The sequence below is a fragment of the Oryzias latipes genome, chromosome 1, assembly GCF_053564925.1.
Source record: "Oryzias latipes strain Hd-rR chromosome 1, Olatipes_Hd-rR_3.1".
NCBI lineage: Eukaryota > Metazoa > Chordata > Actinopteri > Beloniformes > Adrianichthyidae > Oryzias > Oryzias latipes.
This window is the reverse complement of record NC_136237.1, coordinates 42,328,727-42,355,296: the sequence shown is the minus strand read 5'-3', so window position 1 is coordinate 42,355,296 and position 26,570 is coordinate 42,328,727. Positions and strand designations below refer to the sequence as shown.

The 26,570-nt window shown below is 43.6% G+C and overlaps 1 protein-coding gene across 3 annotated transcripts in view; it reads left to right on the top strand.

Moving 5' to 3' along the window:
* lcor (ligand dependent nuclear receptor corepressor) overlaps positions 1-26,570 on the top strand; it is a 91,758-nt gene that overhangs the window by 51,678 nt on the left and 13,510 nt on the right. For all 3 annotated transcript variants that reach the window (XM_078948572.1, XM_023956803.2, XM_078948570.1), the window contains 3 exons: positions 689-821; positions 8,923-9,378; positions 19,103-19,193. In XM_078948572.1, coding sequence (XP_078804698.1) covers positions 689-821; positions 8,923-9,378; positions 19,103-19,193 — 680 coding nt within the window. The remainder of the gene's footprint in view (positions 1-688; positions 822-8,922; positions 9,379-19,102; positions 19,194-26,570) is intronic.

The window sequence follows — 26,570 nt, the reverse complement described above, 5'->3', positions numbered from 1 at the left end:
AACCGTCTGCTGTTCTATACGGCATACGCGGCTTCCTGATGTATAGAATCTATTCGAGGCGCATTTCCAGCAGCCCTGTCTTTGTGCATCAGAAGCAGCGCCGCTTCCTGCAGGGAAATCTGTCAGAAAGTTCAAAAGTTCCTGCTTGGTTGCAACAAAACAAGTCTCGGGGTCAGGGGGGCTTTTATTTTCGTTGGTCTGTCCCTGGCGAGGATGCGGAGCGGCAGAATTCCTGAGGTAGAAAATCAAAAGGAAGGTTTTTGCTTTAAAGGTGTTGCCAGCTTCCTGTCCATCCCAGCCCGCGTCGGGACCCCCTGCAGCGCCGATGGGGGGCAGAGGAGGACTGCGGGGGCAGAGGAGGCCTGGCCCCTAACCCCCACGGCTTCAAAATAAAATCCAGAAATAATCAAAACGAAAAGAAATAATAATTCAAGATTAAAAAGAGAAACAGCAGAATAAGACTGAAGGAGAAGCAGTTGGATGATATTAGCATCATTAACGAGGTTATAATTCAAATCAATTCAAATCTAATTACTGCTGATATAAATAGAAGAGAACACAAAACGGTAAAAGAGGCGTAAACGGCTTCATTAGGTTGAAGCGAAAGACGCGGAGCGGCTGAAGAGCCGAGGGCTCAGACTGCGAAAGGATCCAGACGTTTGAGGTTTCCCCCTCTGTGTGCGTGCAGGAGCACGGCGTGGAGAACGGCGCCGTCAGCCACGCACTGGTGGACTGTGAGGACTTCAAGCAGGAGCAGTCTCGGATCAGCCGGCTGGAGAGACAGGCCCAAGACTTCCTCAATGCTGTGTTCCACAGAAAAGGTCAGTGTGAGCTCCGGGTCCTCAGCCCAAACGGGCCAGAACCATGAGGTGTGCCGTCATTTCAGGTTCAGAGGAATCATCACAGACCCGCCCCCATCATCCTTTGATCTGTTTCCAAAGTTTTCCCAGTCGTCTTTTAATTCTGATGATATGTTTTTTAGCCAAAATCCAAAAACCAGTGTCGTTTTCTAGGACATAGTTTCTGCAGAGCGGCAGGACTTCATCAGGAATTCACCACTGAGTTGTGGGCGGGACTTGAGCAAACCCCCTGTAGTTTAGAGCTCTCTGTTTACAGGCTCAAACCCTAGCTTACAGCCACTCACAGCACCAAGCTAACATTAGCGGTGCAACAGAAACGGCAGCAATATCAGAGCCATCCAGTCATCTGGTTCTGGTCCAGATTCCAGCTCAGACCAGGAAAACATAATATTCTTCTTTATTATGTATTTCTTGTGTCTGCGACTTATACGCCGGAGCGACTTATAGTCCAGAATAGGGCTGCACGATATGAGGAAAACTCGCGATATGCGATATTGGTGATTAATATTCAATTCAATTCAATTCAATTCAATTTTATTTGTATAGCCCAAAATCACAACAACAGTCGTCTCGATGGGCTTCGAAGTAAAACATGAAATCAAAAGGATCACGAATACAAAGAGTTCAATAGAAAAATACTAAAATGAACTAACAAACTGACTAAGCTATACTGGCATCCCTGCCCTTAGACCCCCCTTCGCGGGGGGGTTAGTGATATTCTGAGAAAATACTCTGAGACCAGCTCCCATAGTATCAGTCCTAGTATAAATGACCACTTTGTTAATGATGCCTTACAAGCCCTCAGGAGTACACTCGCATGTGGTTCTACTGAGCTCTGACTGCGAGTTAATTTAGCTATAGTGCTAAAAAGAAATCTTTTTATATTGGATGGTATAAGTATAGCCCCCAATTCCACAGTTAGAAACCTTGGGGTTTTACTTGACCAGGATTTATCATTTAAGGCTCACATATCTCATATTGCGATGATGATATAATTTAGTGGTATATAAACAAACCTGCCTTTGCCCACAAGCGGCCGGGATGGGGGCAGGGCAGCCCCGTGACCCCGAAAGGGAAAAACGGTATAAAAAATGAATGAATGAATAAACAAAGAGCAAAACAACCAAAAACATCATTCTCATTTCATTGCAACAGTTTAAAAAATCATACTCCAAATGACCGTCGTCTACGTAGGAGGCGAACATCTACCATAAAAGAGCTCCATCTGATTGGTCAACAACGTGAAGGAGTCCATCTGATTGGTCAAATACATGGAGGGATTTACTTGATTCGTTAAATGCTTCAAGTTGCCAAAAGATTGTTTTAGCACATTTATTGTAACCATTTATTGCAATTTTCACTTTTGTCTTTTGCAATATGCATATTGCACAGCTTGATGTTGCGAAAACAATTAATTTGCGGTATATTGTGCAGGCGTAGTCCAGAGCAATTTATAGTCCAGAGCGACTTAAAGTCCAGAGCGACTTATAGTCCAGAATGACTTATAGTCCAGGGCGATTTATAGTCCAGAGCGACTTATAGTCCAGAGCGATTTATAGTCCAGAGACTTATAGTCCAGAGCGACTTATAGTCCAGAGCGACTTATAGTCCAGAGACTTATAGTCCAGAGTGACTTATAGTCCAGAGCGACTTATAGTCCAGAGCAACTTATAGTCCAGAGACTTATAGTCCAGAGTGACTTATAGTCCAGAGCGACTTATAGTCCAGAGCAACTTATAGTCCAGAGCGACTTATAGTCCAGAGCGACTTATAGTCCAGAGACTTATAGTCCAGAGCGACTTATAGTCCAGAGCGACTTATAGTCCAGAGCAACTTATAGTCCAGAGCGATTTATAGTCCAGGGCGATTTATAGTCCAGAGCGATTTATAGTCCAGGGCGATTTATAGTCCAGAGCGATTTATAGTCCAGAGCGACTTATAGTCCAGAGCGACTTATAGTCCAGGGCGATTTATAGTCCAGAGCGATTTATAGTCCAGAGCGATTTATAGTCCAGAGACTTATAGTCCAGAGCGATTTATAGTCCAGAGCGACTTATAGTCCAAATAACACGGTGGTTTACGGAACCAAATAAAGTCAAATAAAGAGTTATTTCTTTTTCTGACCTCCTACTGTTGTTGCTACAAGAGCTCAGGTGGATGCTTAGCAGGAGGTCATTTCACAGAGAAAAAGAGAGGAGTGTTGAGGGAACGGCGTGGACCGGATTAGTCGGTCTGCAGAGGAGAAAAATGGAGATGATGGATGCAGCAGAGGAGTTGGGTCCCCCATTAGTCATGGGTGTCTCATCGGAGCGGAGCCGGGCCTTTGAGGGACTTGTTTAGAATTTCATGAAGTCTTGCATCACTTGTTGGCTGACGGGGAGACCAGTTAGCTGCAGGATTTTTTCCTTTCTAATGAGTCACTTCAGGACTGCTGAGTCAGAAATAAAGAACCGGCTATTTCCGATCTGAGTCACAGAAATACCGCGGCTGATCTCCGATGTTTTCCATAAAAAAGGTCAAAGAAATTTTGGCTTGCTGTAGAGTACAAAGACACATATGGAGGTGTTTTTTTAATATTTTTAATCAAAGATAAGTGAAACGGTTTCATTCAATCGATGTTCTGACCTCCTGCATGCAGACACAGCTGCACACAAACGCACTTTATCCAGACAGATTAACAATCGCGCAGCAACAAACGCACAAACACACTTTCATTGTCTGTAGAAGACAAGTGATAAAACTTAGTTTTCTTCTGTGGGAAGCTTTTATTTTGATGTTTTGTCATCAAAATAAAGTTCCAGCTGCAAAAACCTTTTCATGCAGAGAAGGCTGTCCATCTCAAAAAGTGGTTTTTGGTTCTAAGATCAAGGTTCCTTATTAACCCTTTCGTTTTAGCTCCACTGTTTACATTCTTTTGCCTATCGTAAGTCTGCAAACATTTAAGCAATTAACCTAATTGGGAGGTGGAGAAGAGCGGCCTTACACTAATATGCAACCCAGTCTTGAAGTGCCAACGTGATCAACACAAATCAGCTTGTTTATCGCAGTCGAAGAGCGTGTTTTCTTCAGGTGTTCGGTGGTTGATGACGTCATAGTAAAAGCTCAATTACTGCAGGTTATCTGAGCTTTAAAACAATGGTCCCCAATGTTTTTAACCCCACAGACCGGTATGACGTCACACAAAGGTTCCACGGACCAGTCTTGAAATTTGCAGACAGATGAACATTGTCACTACGCCATGATAAACAAGTGACAGAGGCAAGACGAAGCTTGAGCTTTTCCTTTGACACGCATGTCATTGTAAGTCGTACATGTGTCATCATCTTCTCCCCTTCCCATACATGGTGCAAAAAAGAAGAACTGTTAATCAAATGTAGCTTTCTGTTTTTGGAAGTGGAGGGCTCCTCTTCTGTCTCCTATCTGGGCAAAGAAACTTTCCAAAGACGTTTGTTTTTACTCATTTTGCTAGTCTGGGTTTTATTTTAGCGGTAACCTATCACATGACCGAGAAGAGCGAATTGGCCTGCGTCAAGAGTGACATAGACGGATGGAACAGAGAATCGGGCAATTTTTCTAAATACATCATCTTTCAGATTCAGAAATAAATGAAACGGAAGTAATGTAAGTTATTTATTCTTTCTCTGTGGCCCGGTACCAAATGACCCACGGACCGGTACCGGTCCGCGGTCAGGAGGTTTTGGAGGGGACCACTGCTTTAAAGCACACTTCATTCTGTTGATGTGTTTTCTTTTAAACTCTTCTTTCATTAGTTGATGGAGGTTAAACCAATCAGAAGTTTGAACACTGCCCCCTGCTGTCTGGGAGGAGTCGCATCGGGACAGTGTGAAGCTGAGTTCACATCCAACGCGATTTCCGCGTCAGCGACGTCCGGTTTCAATGTACAGACGCAAGTTAAGCGTTGGGCGTGGCACGATTTGTGAACTTTGGTGAAGAATTTGCGTCAGTCAACTAATCGAGAACCCTGATGTGATCAGTGGGTGGAGTCCAAATGGAGGACAGATTTTCTCCTAAACTTTATAATAATTTTTTTAATTGTAAGCAGACCTTACTAAAAATTTCCTCTAATTTTGTTTTTCCCTCCTTGGACTAATGTGGGACAGCAGGCCGTCAAACCGGGTCACAGAGACACAGAAGTACCGCTCAAATCTCCGCCAATCAGATGCAGCTCCTGCAGCAGACGGTGACGCTCACCGAACCGGGAGAGTCTCTGAATGAAGTCACGAACCCGGCCGGGGAGACGGGATTACCTGTGTTTTTAGGGCTCCTCAAAATAAATCAACCTGATCTCTAAACGTCATCCATGTCTTCCATGATGTAGCGATGAGGCGAAAAGATTTTGAGCTCCTCCCACAGCGGGAGCAACGGGTTTATGAACGCGTGTTTGGTCTAATCAGAAGAGGCAGACGTGAATTTGCTGCTGGATTTGCGTTCCTTGTAAACGCAGAATTAGGCTGGACAGGCAGAGGTCAAACCGGACTCCTGCCTGATCTGGATCTGGATCTGGATCTGGTTGTCAAGACTGGCTGGAGATCCATATGTTGCCATAACAGTGGGTACTGTAAAAGCCCGAGTCATGATGACTTTGTGAGGTGAATGAAATGTGTTTTGAACTGTTCAAATTATTAGAAAATCCAATAATTTTTAAGCAAATAGAAACTATTGGACTGACAATAAAACTCTTTCAAAATAAAAGCCAATAGCTTTCCCTGCTGCTGAGCGGCTGTATTTCTACCTAACCTCCACCTTCCTGTTAAAACTACAGCCTTTGCTGCTCTCTGGAGTTTCCCCCGAGACCCCCGGGGGTGGCACCCCCACCTGTCAGACTGGAGCTGTATAAATGGGCCACATTATCAGTGTACAGCGCTAACCCGCTCCCCGGGGCTCCCCGGGGCTCCCCGGGGCTCCCTGGCTCTTAAAGACCCCTGTAATGGAAATCAGTCGCCGCTGTCAGCGTGCGGCGCGACCGGGTCGGGAAAGAGGTTTACGGCCGGGCAGCCCGGTGGGAGGAGTCCTGTGGAAGGTGAGCAGCTGCAGCGGCGGACAAGGAGGCGTGGCTAATCTGTGCTTTCACACATCTGTGCCTATTCAGCGAGGCGAGCGCGGCATCTGAGCCAGTGGAAGGCCCGCGGATCTTTTGGCTGTAGTGTGCGGTTCGGATGAGCAGCTGGTAGCTGCAGGGCTTTAATCTGAGCCTGGAGAAGAGTCCAGAATAAGGCGGCAGACTGATTCAGTTCTGCTCCTTAAGCTCCTCTATTGGGGATGATTTCTGCCGCTGGTGTCACCGAGCGGGCCGTTTGTGTACAGAGCTGAAGCCTGATAACACTAACAGAGGATTAGTCACAACAGAGAACAGCAACAACACCTGGGATCAGGTCCAGATTACGGCGGATGATGGCGAGAACGCGGCAGCCGAGCTGGAAGCGCCGCTTCTCCCCGGCTCTGCTTCTGTTTCCGTGTGACGCCGCGGCGGCGGCTTTAATGAGAGTTTTCTCAGGAGATGGTTCAAACGCATATGAACTGCGCGTGTGTGACATGTTTGTGTGGATAGTATTGTGACAGCAAGCGTGTAAACAAAGTCTCAACGAGCAGAAGACGAGAACAATTAGTCGGCGTGTTGGGTATAAACAAAATCCAACAGAAGAAAAGTCAAGAAGACACAAAAAAGGATATTTTCTGATCCAGTATATTTGATCTGAACTTAGCCTCAGAGGCCAGGATTATGAGCCGCATGCATGTATGCATGCATGTGATCTTTGGATTATATCCGCACATCTTCAGGATTACATTTTTGGGCTAATGTATTATTTGAAGGATTTAGGCTCCGACTCATTGGCGCACATGAAATTATCCAAATAAATGTCAAGTGAGGAGATAAGTGCAGCAGAATGATGTGGGCCAGGGCCAGATTAATGCATTAACAGCCCCGGTGTGGTGGTGGGGGGGGGGCAAAAACAAAGTTTGACATCCGTTGTTCTTCCTTCTTTCTTCTTGATGCTCTCCGTTCTTTTTGTGCGCCAGCCTTTGACAGCAGAACCGACGCAGAACCTTCTAAAAAACGGGATTAGAGATCAGAGGTTGAATACTAGAAAGAAAGGTTCTGAAGGGAAATCACCGGAAAGAATCCTAGTGGCCCCAAAACAACGAATCAGAACGTCTCCTCAACACTGAGGTGTGTTTGTTGAAGCAGGTGTTTAAATAAAGTTTAAATTGAAAGCAGAAGTTCCAGATTATCAGGTGGAATAAACTCATCTTTTAGATTCCTGCTTTTTACTCAACGCCCGGATTGACGTCCCAAACATCCACCTTTGGGACACACATGTGGAAATGTAGGTCACTGAAGGGCATTTCCTCTATCCGGTTACCTGTGACCCCCCCGGCGGTCGATGCGGCGCCGCAGCCCAATCTGGATTACCTCTGCGGATTCCTAAGGAGGAGCAGAACCCACTTTGTATTGTTTCCCTGTGCGCTCGACACAAACTGGGTTACCATAGCAACGGTTTTCTGGTGCATTTGGAATGAGGCGGGAACTGCGGATCCAACAGTCCCACATGACACGCTCAACTTCGGATGGACCTCTGGTGGCGCCGCTGTGCAGCGCCCAAGGCGAAACGCATCGCCATCCGGTTGTTGGTCACATGACTCATTGCCTTTTGAAAAAAAAACGTTTCCATGGCAGTTTTGCGAAATATGTCAATTGCAACACGCCTCAAAAACCACCTCCTCCAAGCGCTACAACCTTTTTTCTTTTGATAAATGCGAGTTTCTTTGAAGTTGTCATGTTTCCATTAAACAAATCCAATTTGCGCAATTTCAGAGTCAATGTTAGCGCAGCTAATGATACCAAATATGAAGGGGCGGGGCTCTGGGAATTGTAGGTTTTAGTAAAGACCCTCTGAGGAAAATTGTGTTTTTGGTGTTTTTAACATGCTTTTGTGGCATTTTTCTGATGGGGGACACTATTGGAAAAAGAACATATTTGTACGGTGGCCCAGAAGGGTCACAACTCAACAATTTAGATTTCGCAACACAAAATAACACACAACAATTCATCACTACACTAAAAAAATAAACTCACAAAACAATAACTAATAACACAAGTGTTGTTTCGTGTTGTGAGTTAATATTTTAGAGTTGTGATGAATTGTTGTGTGTTATTTTGTGTTGCATAATCGAAAGTGTGGTGTTGTGACCCTTCTGGGCCACCGTATATTTGTAACGTAAAAAGTACACTGGGTGGGCCACAGGTTTGCTGTTCGGACCTCTCAGCAGTGGGGAGGGGAAGGGGGGGTGGGGTTGCTCCTTTTCAAATGAAGTCCTGCCGCTCTAGAAAATGACACAGTCCCTCCCTCTTTTTACCTCCTTTTCTTTCTGTCCGGTCCAACAAAAACGGTTACAAATATGATTCCCATAAATAAAGTTGAATCAAAATGTCAGAAGGGGTTTATTCAAATATACAGCTTTTGTGTCAGAAGATTTAGTAAAATCTGTCCAACACTAGAGGCCTTCAGATCTCAGCTGTTTGTTCAGCTGTTGGACAGGTTAAAAAAAAATGACCTCATCATAATTAAAAGACCACTGGGAAAGCTTTGAAAACAGACCAGAAGATGATCGGAGTGTTTTAACCTGCTGAGTTGGGATTAAATAATCCCGAGTCTGTTTGGATCTTAATCATCTTTGCTTGCTGTAGTTATTCGACTTCTGTAACCGATAATCGACTCCTTTCTGCTCTGAGGAAATTTGGAAGGAAATCAATCAGCAGTTTCGTGTAAATCCACGTCACGCAGAGAGAGAGGGAGAAAGAATCTTGTAAGAGGGGGGCGATAATCTGCGGTACGTACTCATATCATGGTGCTTTCAGCGCCGTCAATAGGCAGGATTTAGCGCCGCTTTGGAGCGATTTCTGGATTATTTCAGCACAGCATCAGGATTAGATTTTCAGGATGAAATGGGATAAATGAGCGGCTGAACATGCCGACAAGCAGACAAATTCCTGGAGGGTTGGGACGCTGACATGTGTGCCGCTCTGCTCTTCTCTCCGCAGACCTCCCAAGTTTCTCAGACCCTCACATTCCTCTAGTGGCTCGCGAGATCATGCAGCGAATGATCCGCCAGTTTGCTGCCGAATATACCTCAAAAACTACTCAGGACGACCCGCCCCTGCCCAACGGCACCATGAAGGACCAAAGCCTGCCGAGAGCGGTGTCTCTGGCCCCGGCCCCCAGCTCCCCGCCCGGGCCCACGCCTCGATCCCCTCCATCGTCCGCCTCCTCCTCGCCGTCCCCGACCCCGGGACCGGGCTTCGGCCCGGCCTGCGCCGTCGTCGCCTCCACGCCCTCCTGCACCCACAGCAGCAACGGCACGGGGGGAGGAGGAGGAGGGGCCGCCGCTGCCTCCGCACAGAACCCCGTCCTCAGCAAGCTCCTCATGGCCGACCAGGACGGCCCGCTGGACCTCACCGTCAAAAAGATCCCGGCGGATCCGGAGCCCAGCCAGCAGGGTGAGGGCCGCACTGATCACCGCGCAGCCGGCAGAACACACACGGCTGGAACACAAACGCCTGTCGTGGTTGCAGGTTCTAGCATAGAGTTGCGTCAGGCTGAATCCCAGAAGGAGATGAATCCAAATCCTTCAGGTTTTGTTTGGGAAACACTTTAGATCCAAACGAGATCACTGAAGAGCCAGCTTCTTTGAGACGGCGCCTCTGCAGCGCGATCTGAGCTCTGAAAGGAGCTCTGTTTAATCAAACCAAAGCAGCGGGGGGTCTGCGGTTTGATCACCAAACGGCTCTCGGCGCCGAGCAGCCGCAGCGCTGCTTCAGGCCTCCAGCACGCCGCGTTTGGTTGCACGCTTTAATGCCAGCTTTTTGGAAGCAGCTTACAGTAAGCCTCCTTCATTTTTACAACAAAGATGCAGGCATTACAACCCCCCCCCCACACACACACACAACACACAAACACAACACAAAACACCTTCTATAAAAATTCAAACGAAGATCCTCCGAGCAGGATCTGCTTTGAATCAGGCTGAAGGTTTCTGTTCAGAAAGGCTTTGTTATTCCTTCGCTGATCAATACGCCGTCAGGGCGGCTCTCAGCAGAAACGCCGCTTTCATGAGGCGAGCAAACAAGCCCCGCCTCCTCTGTCAGCCGTCTTCGCTGCACGAACGTAACGGCGCAGCACGCCGTGCAAAAATCCCACAGTGTGACCGGCTTCAAAAGGCGGGATCCTGGATCATTCTGCATGGGGCGACAACCCAAATACGGCCCCTGAGAACGCCATCGGGCCTGAAGGCGCCGCAGACGGAAAACAACAAAAATCTGCCACAACTTTTCCCCACGAGCTTCAAAGCAATCAGATGAAACGCCAAAAACCAGGAAGTCACTGATGATGAAATCTATAGTTTTAGTCACAAAGAAAAGAATCTGTCTGTTTCCTTTTGCGAGCCAAAAGCCAGACTTTTCTGCTTTTATTTTTATGTTACGTTTAGTTTGAATTTCTAGACTTAAAATAATTCTATTTTCTTCAATTTTCAGTTTACAAATATAAATGGTTGCAGCTTTTTAATTTCAATATTTATATTTTAAAAAGTCATTTTTGTGAAAAAAATCATTTGCAAACAGCAATTGTTTAAATAAAACATTATCAGATGAATCGCTGATGAATCAAATCACAACTTCATTCAGCATCACTGATGTTCTGATTAATCATATAAGGATGATAAGGTTCTGCAGAACTAAAACAGTGCTGGTCAAAGATGATCAAAGCAGATCAAAACAGGTCAAAGCAGGTCAAGGCAGATCAAAGTAGATCAAAGCAGGTCAAAGTAGATCAAAGCAGGTCAAAGTAGATAAAGGCAGATGAAGTAGATCAAAGTAGATAAAAGCAGATGAAGTAGATCAAAGTAGATAAAAGCAGATCAAAGCAGGTCAAAGTAGATCAAGGCAGATCAAATTAGATCAAGGCAGATCAAAGTACATCAAAGCAGGTCAAAGTAGATTAAAGCAGATCAAAACAGGTCAAAGTAGATCAAAGCAGATGAAGTAGATCAAAGTAGATTAAAGCAGATCAAAGTAGATCAAGGCAGATCAAAGTAGATCAAAGCAGGTCAAAGTAGATCAAAGCAGATCAAAACAGGTCAAAGTACATCAAACCAGGTCAAAGCATATCAAAGAAGGTCAAAGAAGATCAACATAGGTCAAAGTAGATCAAAGCAGATCAAAGCAGGTCAAAGAAGATCAAAGCAGATGAAGTAGATCAAAGCAGGTCAAAGTAAATCAAAGCAGGTCAAAGTAGATCAAGGCAGATCAAAGTAAATCAAAGCAGGTCAAAGTAGATCAAAGCAGGTCAAAGTAGATTAAAGCAGATCAAAACAGGTCAAAGTAGATCAAAGCAGATCAAAGTAGATCAAGGCAGATCAAAGCAGATCAAGGCAGATCAAATTAGATCAAGGCAGATCAAAGTAGATCAAAGCAGATCAAAACAGGTCAAAGTAGATCAAAGTAGATCAAGGCAGATCAAAGTAGATCAAAGCAAGTCAAAGTAGATCAAAGCAGGTCAAAGTAGATCAAAGCAGATCAAAACAGGTCAAACCAGGTCAAAGTAGATGAAAGCAGGTCAAAGTACATCAAACCAGGTCAAAGTAGATAAAGGTAGGTCAAAGATGATCAAAGCATATCAAAGCAGGTCAAAGAAGATCAACATAGGTCAAAGTAGATCAAAGCAGATCAACGTAGATCAAAGCAGATGAAGTAGATCAAAGTAGATCTAAGCAGATCAAAGCAGGTCAAAGGGATCTGGTTTCCACATTTACCACTAATCACCAAATGATCTGTTGTCGTTTTCTTCCATCCTGACACTTTTGCCTCCACGTTTCTAAACCCACCTGAAGAAGAAGTTCTCCGTCCATCTCAGGGAGAATTTAGGTCTCAGTCCAGCCGTTCTTATGGGCTGCCAGCAGGTGAGAAATGGTCAAACCTTTACGGGCCCACAGGTGACCAGCAGGAGAAATTCAGGTCGTAGACCTCTCAGTGAAGCTGTAGAGGGAAAATGTTCATGCAGGGTTTTTTTTGCGCTCATGCTGCGGGCGACAGGTCGTAGTGAAGCCTCACAACCCGTAGAGTTGAAGTAGGTCAGACGCGTGCGTGTCAAACTCATTTTTCATTTTTTCAGCCGCCCCAAATCCTGCAACCTGTGCAAGGAGTCCTCAAAGGAACTGAGGCGAGCACAGAACCCGTACAAGTCAACCCCCTCCCATACGGGTCAGGTGACTAAGGCTTCAGGTGGGCCTTAAGTCTGAGGAAAGTCAATTTCTGTTTAGTTTGTTTATGAAGCAGCAGCTCACACCAGACGTCGGCCCGAGACAACACAAGTACAACCGAGCTTTCAGTTGTTAGGATCTAGTGTAGTCTGATTGTCCCAGCAGTAAAAGTCCCCTTTTATTAAATAATGGCCTTTAAAAGTGACCAAAAGATTAGATGAAAGGGGTTTGAGTGTAACAGTTGAACTGGAGAAGCGCGAGGCGACGGGGGAGAAGAGGAAGAATCCCCGTGAACTGCAGACTCTGTGAGGACGTTAAAGACGGAGTCAAGAAAGAGGAGGTCACACAACATCTGTGCAGTGAGAAACAAGGAGGAAGACGGCTGAAAGAGAAGACAAAGAGGTTTCTAACTGCATTCATCAGTCATGTGTAGGAAGGACAGCAGTCAGAGGCAGAAGATGAGGAAAACATCTCGCCTGACACCTACGGAGAGGTCAGACAAAGGCGGGAAAATAAAAACAATCATTAGAATATGCAGATGGAATAACAAAACAATATTTGCATTTCTGTCATTAAATGCACATTTTGATCCGTTAATAGGCACAAAAAAAAGAAGGAAATATTTGTTTCAAAAACAGAATAAGTGATTGGCAGCAGTAATCAGGATTTCACCTCCTGACCTGCATGTTTTCTGTTACTCTGCTGCTGAAAGACTCCAGATTCCTCCTGCAGAGACCCGACACCAAGACTGAGCCAAGCAGAACCGAAAAAACCACAGCTCCCTCCAGAAACCATCAGGAGTGAGAGGATGCAGACAGACGCACGGATGACCACGTTTTCCCTGAATGACCTGTAGAAATGTCAGCAGATCCGAATGTTCAGAGAGAATCAGAAGGCAGAATCAGAACCGTCCAGCGGTTCTTCAGTAGACCCGCCGGTCAGCGGCTCCAACAGGAATCTTTACAACAGGAATGCTGCGTCTTTTACCGTTTAAAATCTTTTCAATTTCAACTTTAGTGGAAAAAAGGGGCAAACCTTGACCTGAGGACACAATTTGCATTATTAAATAGACGAAGGCCGTGTCACACAGCACATTTTGTGCATTTTCTTCGTATGAAATGTCGGTGTTTTGTGAGTCGTGCGTTTTATTGCGTTGGTCGATGTGCGCAGACGTCCGTCCAGGGTTTCGTTCCGTGAAATCAGTTTGTGGTCGTTCAAACGTTTTGGTCAGTTTATGCAGATGTTACGTAGTTCATACACAATTCTTAAATTAATCGTAAGTAATTGTGTGGGATTTTTGTGAGTGCGTACACAAATGTGTGTCTTTCCACGACCGTTCCACGTCTGTCTAATCACTTGAACCACCGATGTTTAACTTTTATATCACGTATGCGGCATGATTGGCGTACTGTGTGATGGGAGTGTAAACCCGCTGATCGATCACCGTTCCAGAAGTCTATAAGAGTGGGAGTCTCCCGTTACCGGTGCTCGTCCAGGCGTGGGGTCAGGGCTCTCCTGGGGCAGCGTCCACGGGAGGGACGCTCCTTGTCGTGGATCTGAGGCGTCTCTCTGGAGTTCCCCATGACTGTGGTTCTGAAGTGGTTCCTGTTCAGCGCTCTGAATGTCTAGACTTTCAATGAAGCACAGGTTTACGTGTTCTTTGTGTGGTTTATTTGGACTTCTGCCGTGGTTTCAACGTGGTTCATTCCTGATACCTCTGTGAACATTTTCACGTTCAGACCAGAACTTTTCTCACTTTTTCCACATAGAAGAAGTTTTATTATTACAGACTCTGGTCCATTTGCTAGACAAAACACAAAATAAATCAAAGACTTAAGGATAAAAACATTCATTAAAGTATAAAAACAGTAAAATAACCAAGTATCATAATCTTAATCTAGCCACAGGGGTTGCAAGCCAGTAACTTCTGTGCCGGTCCCAAGCCCGGATAAATAGAGAGGGTTGCGTCAGGAAGGGCATCCGGCGTAAAAATTGCCAAAATAACCATGCGAATCATCCACGAGAAAGATTTAGACATACCGGATCGGTCGAGGCCCGGGTTAACAACGACCGCCACCGATGCTGTTAACCTACAGGGTGTCGGTGGAAATTTGACTACTGTTGGTGGAAGAAAGAGGGGAGGCAGAAGGGTCCGTGGCCAGAGAGAGAAGGGAAAAGGCAGGAACATAGGTTTGAGAATAGGGACTCTTAACGTTGGCACAATGACAGGGAAAGGCAGAGAGCTGGCAGACATGATGGAGAGAAGGAAGGTAGATGTACTGTGTGTGCAGGAGACAAGGTGGAAGGGCAGCAAGGCACGTAGTATTGGAGGAGGATACAAACTGTTCTATCATGGTGTTGATAGGAAGAGAAACGGGGTAGGAGTGATTCTGAAGGGGGAGTTTGTAAACAGTGTTCTAGAGGTGAAAAGAGTCTCAGACAGGATGATGAGCCTAAAGTTAGAAATTGAAGGGGTGATGGTGAATGTAGTCAGTGGGTATGCGCCACAGGTTGGCTGTGAATTAGAAGTGAAGGAGAGATTCTGGAGTGAGTTGGATGAGGTCATAGAGAGTATCCCCAGAGGAGAGAGAGTTGTTATTGGAGCAGACTTTAATGGGCATGTTGGTGAGGGCAACAGAGGTGATGAGGAGGTGATGGGCAGGTTTGGTGTGAAGGAAAGGAATCTGGAGGGACAGATGGTGGTGGACTTTGCGAAGAGGATGGAAATGGCTGTAGTCAACACTTACTTCCAGAAGAGAGAGGAACATAGAGTGACATACAGAAGTGGAGGTAGGAGTACTCAGGTGGACTACATCCTATGTAGACGAGGTCATTTGAGAGAGGTTAATGACTGCAAAGTGGTGGTAGGAGAGAGTGTAGCCAGACAGCACCGCATGGTGGTGTGTAAGATGACTCTGGAGGTCAGGAAGAAGAAGAGAGGGAAAACAGAAAAGAAGACCAAGTGGTGGAAGCTACAGAATGAAGAAACTTGTGAGGAATTTAGGCAGAAGTTGAGGCAGGTCCTGGGTGGTCAGGATGAGCTTCCAGATGACTGGGAAACTACAGCAGAGATTATCAGGGAAACAGGTAGGAAGGTGCTAGGTGTGTCATCTGGAAAGAGGAAAGACGGTAAAGAGACTTGGTGGTGGAATGAGGAAGTACAGGAATGCGTCCAGAGGAAGAGGTTGGCTAAAAGGAAGTGGGATGTAGAAAGGACTGAGGAAGGTAGACAGGAGTACAAGGAAGCGCAGCGTAGAGTGAAGAGAGAGGTGGCAAAGGCCAAACAGAAAGCTTACGATGAGCTATATGACAGGTTAGACACAAAGGAAGGAGAGAAGGACTTGTACAGGCTAGCCAGACAGAGAGACAGAGATGGGAAGGACGTGCAACAGATAAGGGTGATTAAGGACAGAGATGGAAAGGTGTTAACAACCCAGGAGAGTGTACAGAAAAGATGGAAGGAGTATTTTGAGGAGCTGATGAACGAGGAAAATGACAGGGAAAGAAGGGAGGAAGATGTGGTTGTTGTGGAGCAGGAAGTAGCAGAGATTGGAAAGGATGAGGTTAGGAAGGCTCTGAAAAGGATGAAGAGCGGAAAGGCCGTTGGTCCTGATGACCTACCTGTGGAGGTATGGAAGTGCCTAGGAGAGACAGCAGTGGAATTTCAAACGAGGTTGTTCAATAGGATTCTAGAGAGTGAGAAGATGCCTGAGGAATGGAGGAGAAGCGTTCTGGTCCCGATCTTTAAGAACAAGGGTGACACGCAGAACTGCAGCAACTATAGAGGAATAAAGTTGATGAGCCACACAATGAAGCTGTGGGAAAGAGTAGTGGAAGCCAGGCTTAGGAAGAAGGTGGAGATTTGTGAGCAGCAGTATGGTTTCATGCCCCGTAAGAGCACCACTGATGCCATTTTTGCTTTGAGAATGTTGATGGAAAAGTACAGAGAAGGTCAGAAGGAGCTGCATTGTGTGTTCGTAGATTTAGAGAAGGCGTATGACAGGGTGCCGAGGGAGGAGCTGTGGTACTGTATGAGGTCGTCTGGAGTGGCAGAGAAGTATGTCAGAGTAGTTCAGGACATGTATGAGAGAAGTATGACGGTGGTGAGATGTGCTGTAGGTCAGACAGAGGAGTTCAAGGTGGAGGTGGGACTACACCAAGGATCAGCTTTGAGTCCTTTTTTGTTTGCTATGCTGATGGACAGGCTGACAGACGAGGTAAGACAGGAATCTCCCTGGACAATGATGTTTGCGGATGACATTGTAATTTGCAGTGAGAGTAGAGAGCAGGTGGAGGAACAGCTAGAGAGGTGGAGGTTTGCTCTGGAAAGAAGAGGCATGAAGGTCAGTCGTAGTAAGACAGAATACATGTGTCTGAACGAGAGGGATCAAGGTAGAAGCGTTAGGTTACAGGGGACTGAGGTGAAGAAGGTGCAGGAGTTTAAGTACTTGGGGTCAACAGTTCAGTGTGATGGGGAGTGTGGAAAAGAGGTGAAGAGGCGAGTGCAGGCAGGTTGGAGCGGTTGGAGGAAAGTGTCAGGAGTGTTGTGTGACAGAAGAGTGTCAGCAAGACTCAAAGGAAAGGTGTACAAGACAGTGGTGAGACCAGCTCTGCTCTATGGGTTAGAGACGGTAGCAGTGAGACAGAGACAAGAGGCTGAGATGGAGGTAGCAGAGATGAAGATGTTGAGGTTCTCCTTAGGAGTGACCAGGTTAGACAGGATAAGGAACGAGTACATCAGAGGGACGGCTCATGTTGCCTGTGTTAGCGACAAAGTCAGAGAAGCCAGACTGAGATGGTTTGGACATGTTCAGAGGAGGGATAGTGGATATATTGGTAGAAGGATGTTGGAGATGGAGCTGCCTGGCAGGAGGGCAAGAGGACGGCCAAAGAGGAGATACATGGATGTCTTAACAGAGGACATGAAGTTGGCTAACGTTAGGGTAGAAGATGTTCATGATAGGGTGAGGTGGAAAAGGATGATTCGCTGTGGCGACCCCTGATGGGAAAAGCCGAAAGAGAAAGGAAAGGAACCAAGTATCATAATCTTAGAAAAAGACTAAAACTAAACCTAAATGTTTAGAAAAGCCGACTGTACCAGAACCTCCAGATGGGGGGGGGGGGGGGGGGGGGGGAATGGTATCTAAAAGTACTGAACCTTACAGAGTTAAGATGATTTTGTTAATTGAAGTATTGAGACGTTAAATAAAACCGTAGATAAAATGTCTAAACATTAACTCTTGATTCACGTTTGAACAATTTTCATGCGTGTAATATGTGCAAATTGTACTCAGTGGCTGTATGATCCAGCCTTAAAATGTCGTTTTTTACCGAAAGATCCCTGAGTTTGTGTTTTTCTACAGCTGGAAGAAAATCAGAAGTGCTTAAGTCTGACCTGAGAACATGTAAAGATAGCTCTCTGAAATCCTAAATCCTGATCAAAGTTAGGGTGAATCCTGTGAGTCATCTGTCTGGTTTGGCCTAATCCGAGCGGCGGTTCTTCTTCTGTGGATTTGGAAGGTGCACACACGATGCTGTGAACACGCTCACATCAATCCTTTTCCTTTTTCATATCACCTTCTGTAGGGATGAGAGATTAGCCTGTCCCAGGTCCATCCGGGGTCACGGGGTCAGAAAGTCAGCTTCACCTCACAGATTATGGACGCCGCTGATTGGTTTATGTCCCAAAGCCGTGTGATTCGAGTCAAAGGCCTGTGGGACGTCTCTCTATCTGGGTGCAGTTTTAACTGGACATAAAAATCCTGTAATCGTCTCCAGATTTAGGAAAAATGAAAAACAAAAGCAGATGTTGTCCTTGAGAACAGGAACCAGTTCAACAGAGTTGATGATTAAAAGGTCACCCAGCAATGTTTGGATGTAAAAAGATGAAAGTAGCGTATTTTAAGTCAATAAAAAAACGACGTTCTTCACATTTTGGGGACCTTTTTTCCCAGACAAACAAGCTAATACTGAGATGTCAAACAAATGACCGTCCGTCTCTGAGACGATGTCTCCATTTCTGCTTCACCATCTCTGGTTTTGCTTTCATCCTTTAACTCCCTCAATGAGAAGAAGCAGAAAAACCAAGTCGGCTCTAAAATGGAGATTTCAGCTCAAATCCACCAAACTTTAGGAAGCGGCGGCTCCTCGCCGGCCGTCCTCCAGCTTAAGGTGAAACACGAGGAATCGGCCGCGTACTGCGACTTCTTCCAGTCACCGGGGGAATATGGTATGGTTGCCATGGTACCTGGCTGCCTGCTCTGGTAAATCAGATTTTGATTGCACTCTGCAACATTATATAGGAAGACATTAAATGCGCCTGATGAAAATCAAGGCAGTGAAGTGGGCTGAAGGGCGGCACACGTGGACGCATTATGCGGAGGAGCCGTTAATGCAGCGGCGTCGGAGGCTATTTCACGTTGATATTCTTTATGTGTTTCCACCGTTTTCTGTAAACAAGATTCCTGAGAAAAAACAAGCTCCCTGAACCGGCTGAGGCGGACAGCAGGAACACGGGGGGCCCGGGTCTGAATGACCCGAATGCAGGAGATTCATGGTCAGAAGAAACAAAAAACACAAACAGGGACTGGGGTGAGGGGGGCAGGGCATAAGGAGTGTGAAATCTGTGGACCAAAAAACAGAAACAAAAATTAAAAAAAAAGATCTGATGAGATGAGAATAATAAAAATAAAAACACAAGAATCAAATCTGATCTCCAGACCACTGAGAGCCTCAGTCTCCTGCACTCGGAGAGACTCTGTGGGGTTTTGGGGTAGAGAGGAGCGCCCGTCCTTCAGGACGTGTTTGGACACATTGATGTTTTATGCGGGTCACCTGCAGGTTTGACACCCCCCCCCCCCCCCAATCAGGGGTGAGGTGGGCTTTAGCCAACACACAGAAAACTGAGCCAAACGCGTCGCTCTTCATCCGTTTGCTTCAACACGTCTCTCCATGTGTCTCCTCAGACGGCGTCCTGGACCTCTCCACCAAGAAGAACCACAGCGGGGGGAGCCCCATCTCCCTACCCGGCTTCAGCCCTGCGCCCCCGCTCAAAGGGTGAGGCATTTTATTTGGAAAAAAACGGACTTAGCTCAGTGACTCGTTTTCATTCTTATTCTACTAGAAATTCTTCACCAGGAAGAGAAAAAAACACACTTCCTCTTCTGATTCGTGAAACACCTCATGTACCTTTGAGAAAAAATAATTTCCCCCTTTGCTAAACCCCAAATTGAAGTGTGAAATCTGGCGTGTTGTGAAGATCTAAGGTCAGTTTTTACTGCTGCAGTGGAGCTGATCCCTGCCAGAGCTCAGGAAGCGAACTATCGCACAACGAGGAGGGGAAGTGAGAGATCTTAAAAAGACACGTTTACACGCCGCCTTCACAAGAAATACAAGAACAAAGTTCTAAAGGATTCCCTCACTAATTACCTTTGAGGAGATTTTCTTTGACCTAAAATAAATAAATGTGTAGATGTGAATCTGATGCGACGTACAGTATAGACCTGCAAATAACTCCTACTTAACTGATACCTGATCTGTTAGTAAAATGTTTAATGAAAATAATTCTAAAAGACCTTCAATACCGAGAGTTTGTAAGAGAGCCTTAAACATTTATGACGAAAACTTACAGAGCAGAAGGAGAGTTTTGCAGAAAAAATGAACTAAGCAAAAAAACAAAACTAAAGGTAAATTTCCCTGACCTTATTTTACATCAATTTTAATTATAGTGATCATTTATGCATGATGCACTGATAACACCTGTTATATTAAAGACATTACCCCTCTATTGTGGTTCTTTTACCCCTCACATATTTTAACCTCCTGAGACCCGAGCTCTTGTTGGATATGTTTTTTAATTTTGTAGTCCCAGGACTCCAGGTAATCAGAATAAACTACAGTGGTAATCAGAGTAAACTACAGTAGTAATCAGAGTAGACCACAGTGGTAATAAGATTAAACTACGGCAGTAATCAGAGTAGACCACAGTGGTAATCAGAGTAAACTATTGTAGTAATCAGAGTAAACTAAAGTGGTAATCAGAGTACACTACTGTGGTAATCAGAGTAAATTACAGTAGTAATCAAAGTAGACCACAGTGGTAATCAGAGTAAACTACAGTAGTAATTAGAGTAAACTACAGCAGCATTTAGAATAAACTAATGTAGTAATCAGAGTAAACTACAGTAGTAATCAGACTAAGCTACAGTAGTAATCAGAATAAACCACAGTAGTAATCAGAGTAAACTACAGGAGTAATAAGAATAAACTACTGTAGTAATCAGAGTAAATGACAGTGGCAAACAGAGAAAACTACAGTGTTAATTAAACTACAGTAGTAATCGGAGTAATCTAGTTCAAATCAGAGTAAACTACAGTAGTAAACAGAAAGAACTACAGTGTTAATCAACCTACAGCTGTAATCAGAATAAACTACAGTAGTAAACAGAAAAAACTACAGGGGTAATCAGAGTAAGCTATAGTAGTTATCAGACTAGACCACAGTAGTAATCAGAGTAAACTACAGCAGTAATCACAATAAACTACGGTAGTAATCAGAGTAAACTACAGTGGTAATCAGAGTAAACCACAGTGGTAATCAGACTAAAGTACAGTAGTAATCAGAGTAAACTACAGAAGTAGTCCAATTAAAATAAAGTAGTAATCAGAGTGAACTACAGTAGTAATCAGAGTAAACTGCAGTAGTAATTAGAGTAGACTACAGCGGTAATCAGACTAAACTATAGTAGTAATCAAAGTAAACCAAGAGAAATCAGAGTAAACTACAGTAGTAGTCCGATTAAACTAATGTAGTAAAACTACATTGATAATCAACGTACAGCTGTAATCAGAATAAACTACAGTAGTAAACAGAAAAAACTACAGGGGTAATCAGATTAAACTACAGCAGTAATCAGACTAAAATACAGTAGAAATCAGAGTAAATTACACCAATAATTATAATAAACTCCAGTAGTAATCAGAGTAAACTGCAGTGGTAATCAGACTAAACTACAGTGGTAATCAGAGTAAACTACAGTGGTAATCAGAGTAAACTACAGTAGTAATCAGTAAACGTCAGTAGTAATCAGAATAAACTACAGTAGTAATCAGAGTAAACTACAGTGGTAATCAGGGTAAACTACAGTAGTAATCAGAGTAAACTACAGTAGTAATTAGAATAAACTACAGTGGTAATCAGAGTAAACTGCAGTAGTAATCAGACTAAACTACAGTAGTAATCAGAGTAAACTACAGTGGTAATCAGACTAAACTACAGTGGTAATCAGGGTAAACTACAGTAGTAATCAGAGTAAACTACAGTAGTAATCAGAGTAAACTACAGTGGTAATCAGTAAACTACAGTAGTAATAAGAGTAAACTAAAGTAGTAATCAGAGTAAACTACAGTAGTAATCAGAGTAAACTACAGTGGTAATCAGTAAACTACAGTAGTAATCAGAGTAAACTACAGTAGTAATCAGAGTAAACTACAGTGGTAATCAGTAAACTACAGTAGAAATCAGAGTAAACTACAGTGGTAATCAGTAAACTACATTGGTAATCGGAGTAAACTACAGTAGTAATCAGAGTAAACTACAGTAGTAATCAGAGTAAGCTACAGTGGTAATCAGAGTAAACTACAGTGGTAATCAGTAAACTACAGTAGTAATCAGAGTAAACTACAGTAGTAATCAGAGTAAGCTACAGTGGTAATCAGAGTAAACTACAGTGGTAATCAGTAAACTACAGTAGTAATCAGAGTAAACTAAGTAGTAATCAGAGTAAACTACAGTAGTAATCAGAGTAAGCTACAGTGGTAATCAGTAAACTACAGTAGTAATCAGAGTAAACTACAGTAGTAATCAGAGTAAACTACAGTGGTAATCAGAGTAAACTACAGTGGTAATCAGTAAACTACAGTAGTAATCAGAGTAAACTACAGTAGTTATCAGAGTAAACTACAGTGGTAATCAGAGTAAACTACAGTGGTAATCAGTAAACTACAGTTGTAATCAGAGTAAACTACAGTAGTAATCAGAGTAAACTACAGTAGTAATCAGAGTAAACTACAGTGGTAATCAGTAAACTACAGTAGTAATCAGAGTAAACTACAGTAGTAATCAGAGTAAACTACAGTAGTAATCAGAGTAAACTACAGTGGTAATCAGAGTAAACTACAGTGGTAATCAGTAAACTACAGTAGTAATCAGAGTAAACTAAGTAGTAATCAGAGTAAACTATAGTAGTAATCAGAGTAAGCTACAGTGGTAATCAGTAAACTACAGTAGTAATCAGAGTAAACTACAGTAGTAATCAGAGTAAACTACAGTGGTAATCAGAGTAAACTACAGTGGTAATCAGTAAACTACAGTAGTAATCAGAGTAAACTACAGTGGTAATCAGAGTAAACTACAGTAGTAATCAGAGTAAACTACAGTAATAATCAGAGTAAACTACAGTGGTAATCAGTAAACTACAGTAGTAATCAGAGTAAACTACAGTAGTAATCAGAGTAAACTACAGTAGTAATCAGAGTAAACTACAGTGGTAATCAGAGTAAACTACAGTAGTAATCAGAGTAAACTACAGTAGTAATCAGAGTAAACTACAGTGGTAATCAGTAAACTACAGTAGTAATCAGAGTAAACTACAGTAGTAATCAGAGTAAACTACTTTAGTAATCAGAGTAAACTACAGTGGTAATCAGAGTAAACTACAGTGGTAATCAGAGTAAACTACAGTGGTAATCAGTAAACTACAGTAGTAATCAGAGTAAACTAGAGTGGTAATCAGAGTAAACTAGAGTGGTAATCAGAGTAAACTAGAGTGGTAATCAGAGTAAACTACAGTGGTAATCAGAGTAAACTACAGTAGTAATCAGAGTAAACTACAGTAGTAATCAGAGTAAACTACAGTGGTAATCAGTAAACTACAGTAGTAATCAGAGTAAACTACAGTAGTAATCAGAGTAAACTACATTAGTAATCAGAGTAAACAACAGTGGTAATCAGAGTAAGCTACAGTGGTAATCAGTAAACTACAGTAGTAATCAGAGTAAACTACAGTAGTAATCAGAGTAAACTACAGTGGTAATCAGAGTAAACTACAGTGGTAATCAGTAAACTACAGTAGTAATCAGAGTAAACTACAGTGGTAATCAGAGTAAACTACAGTAGTAATCAGAGTAAACTACAGTAATAATCAGAGTAAACTACAGTGGTAATCAGTAAACTACAGTAGTAATCAGAGTAAACTACAGTAGTAATCAGAGTAAACTACAGTAGTAATCAGAGTAAACTACAGTGGTAATCAGAGTAAACTACAGTAGTAATCAGAGTAAACTACAGTAGTAATCAGAGTAAACTACAGTAGTAATCAGAGTAAACTACATTAGTAATCAGAGTAAACAACAGTGGTAATCAGAGTAAACAACAGCCCCCGTGTCCAACAGTGGATGGTCAGGTGTGCTGTGGGAAGTCATCCTCATTAACTGATCTAAAAACATTTCCATCTCCAGGATTTCAGCTCTTTGTTCATCCAAACAGGCCTGATAAAACAGAGTAGTTAGGAATATAAAAGATCATAAAATACTTTTTTCTTTGTGTTTATTTGATTCTATTAAAGACATTTTGATAAGAATGACGGTACCGAGATTTAGCTGCAGCTACAGCTGTTTTTGGAAAAGTCCCGCCCCTTTAACTGTCTCCACCAATCATTCTTGGAGGCTAAATCACATGTCATCAGTCTGACCAATCAGAAGTGGTTAAAGTCTTCTCTTCCTTGTTCTGATTCTGCTCATAAAGTCTCTCAGGTCCAACAGAAATACCAGCTAAAGGGGGCGACAGTGGCTCAGGTGGTTGAGCGGGTCGTCCAATGATCGAAAGGTTGGCAGTTCGATCCCCGCTCCCACCAGCCAAAATGTCGTTGTGTCCTTGGGCAAGACACTTCACCCTCCTTGTCTCCAGTGTGGCTCCACTGGTGTGTGAATGTGCATGAATGCCCCAGGGCAGCTGTGGCTACATCAGTAGCTACCATCACCAAGTATGAATGAGGAGTGAATGAATAATGGACACAATGGAAGCGCTTTGGGTGTCTTGAAAAGCGCAGATAAATCCAATCCATTATTATTATTATTATTAAAGCTCGTCTTTAGCGGTGTAGCTTTCCACAGAATCCGGTGTCAGACCGTGGAAACAGTGAACAAAACATTGAAGCTCAGAGAAGAGAGTCTGTCTGACATCACTACGTCTCCCATGATGCATTGGGTTAAAGATGTTAAACCTCTTAAACCACAACGAACACATCAAACAGTTTTTCAATCTTCTTGATGAAATCAGAGGTCAGAGGTCAACAGTTTAGTTCTTCTTCCAGGTTTGTGTTTCTTAACAGCCAAACATCCCAGAGTTTGGTCCAAGTCATCTTTCTAACTGAAACACTTTTCTGACAACGTCTGGATTATTTTAGAGGTTAAACCTAAGAAGAAGTAAGAACAACATTAAGGACACAGGATTAAGGTGAAGTGGCCAACAGACACAATTAAACTAAATTGAAACAATTTAATCATCTAAAAAGAAATAAAACATTTTTGTTCAAGTTTTTAAAAACTTCATCTTTGATTAAGACAAAAGAAAAACTAATAAAACTTTAACATGTTCACTTTTTGTGTAGACAACATAAATATAATGTTGGTCTTTTTGTGTGATTTTTATTAAACATATTGTGATCATATAATTGTTTAAAAATTACAGTTGCCTTCGCACCAACATTGAAAATAAATATGAAAAAGAAATAAATCACTATTTAGAAAGAATATATTTGTTTTTTGTGAGGTTCCATAAAATTACATGTTAATAAATTGGAGGGAAAAACAACAACCAGGATAAAATGTCGAATCCTTTAGTTGAAAATTATTACTGAAAACTAACTTCATATTTATTTCATCTTTTAGAAAAAACAGCTGCAACTTCCGGCTTTTTCTGCCACAATTATCACAAAAATGTACGTGAGATCATGGAGGGACTGAACATCAATACAGACTACAGAGTTTCTGCTTTTGTAATTTTTGGATGCTGGTGTGCCGCAGGATTTTTGTCAAGGAGAAAATGCGCCGTGGCTCAAAAAAGGTTGGAAAACACTGATCTAGCAGCAGGTTGCAGGTTCGATGCTCGCTGGCATTAAGGTTGGGTCAGACGCTGAAACTGAGACGATCACTGCAGCATGTGGAGTCTTTCGCTTTGTGAGTTTGACTCATAAATTGGTTGGAACTCCCGGTGGGGTCTCTAATGATAAGGTCAGGTACCGTCAACCATGGCGGGAGGCAGAGGATGCCCCTCCCCCACCCCTAATTCATTTTTAACAGCCGCACAAATCAATTGGTCTGCACATCATGAGGCTTTTAATTTGAAAGATCCTGTGTGTTATGCTGGCGTTTCTTTCATTCTTCTGTCCTCCTGTAGGCGTTTAAATCAACGCCGTCATTTAACTCACACCTTTAGTTGTCTTAGTGAAAATTCGAGGCTTTGTTGGATTAAAACCTCTGAAAGTTTCATCAAAAAGGGACAGGAACAGAAGCAAACACTGGGATAAGGCGGAGCGTCCCGTCCCGTCCCGTCAGACGACCCGTCCCTCCTCTGTTTGCCTTTTAGCTTTAGAAAGCGCCGCCTAATCCTCACATCCGTGGTTATCGTCGACCGCAGCTTCCCGGATCACGATGTCAGAGCGCACTATTAGAGGATGGACTCCACCGCCTCCCATTAACCCCATAATGTTTTCAACAAGCCCCAACTCCCCGCTGCGATAATCCGCCTGCAGGCCCCCACAGAGAGCTCCCCACATCGCAGTCACTCGCACTGCAGCGCCGCGGAGGACGTCTCCAGTGGAGAAATACAGTATTTACCTCCATCGCCACCCCCACCCCCCCCATGCGCCGGCCGCGCTCTTTCCTGTTATTAGAAACCCATGGGAGGACTTTTAAAGAGACTTTCCACTGTTGCCATAGTTACTCAGCCGTGTGGACATTGATTACAGCTGTTGAGGAAGAGGCCCTTGGCATGTAGAGTTGTTTCATATGGATGGAAGAAAAAAAATGAAATGCAGGAGGCTATCAGACCAACGGCTACCCTCCTCCATTTATTTAACGCCAAGACTCCAGAACGTGATCTGGATCACCAGAACCGCAGGTGGAGCTTCTGGGAGGAAGGAACCACTAGAGAAAATGACACAAATATCCCTTCATTCAAAGCAAACAAACTACATGTTTTTAAATTAAAGATGATTGTGCAGGTTTCAGACAGAATTTAACGATTGAAGACTTTTCTTCCATGAACTTGAATCCTAAAAATAACCTATTTTTCCCCCGAAAGAGAGAACAACAGATGAAAAAAAGCTTGGAAAAAATACGAAACATAAGCAAAAACAGGTAAATGATGGTCAA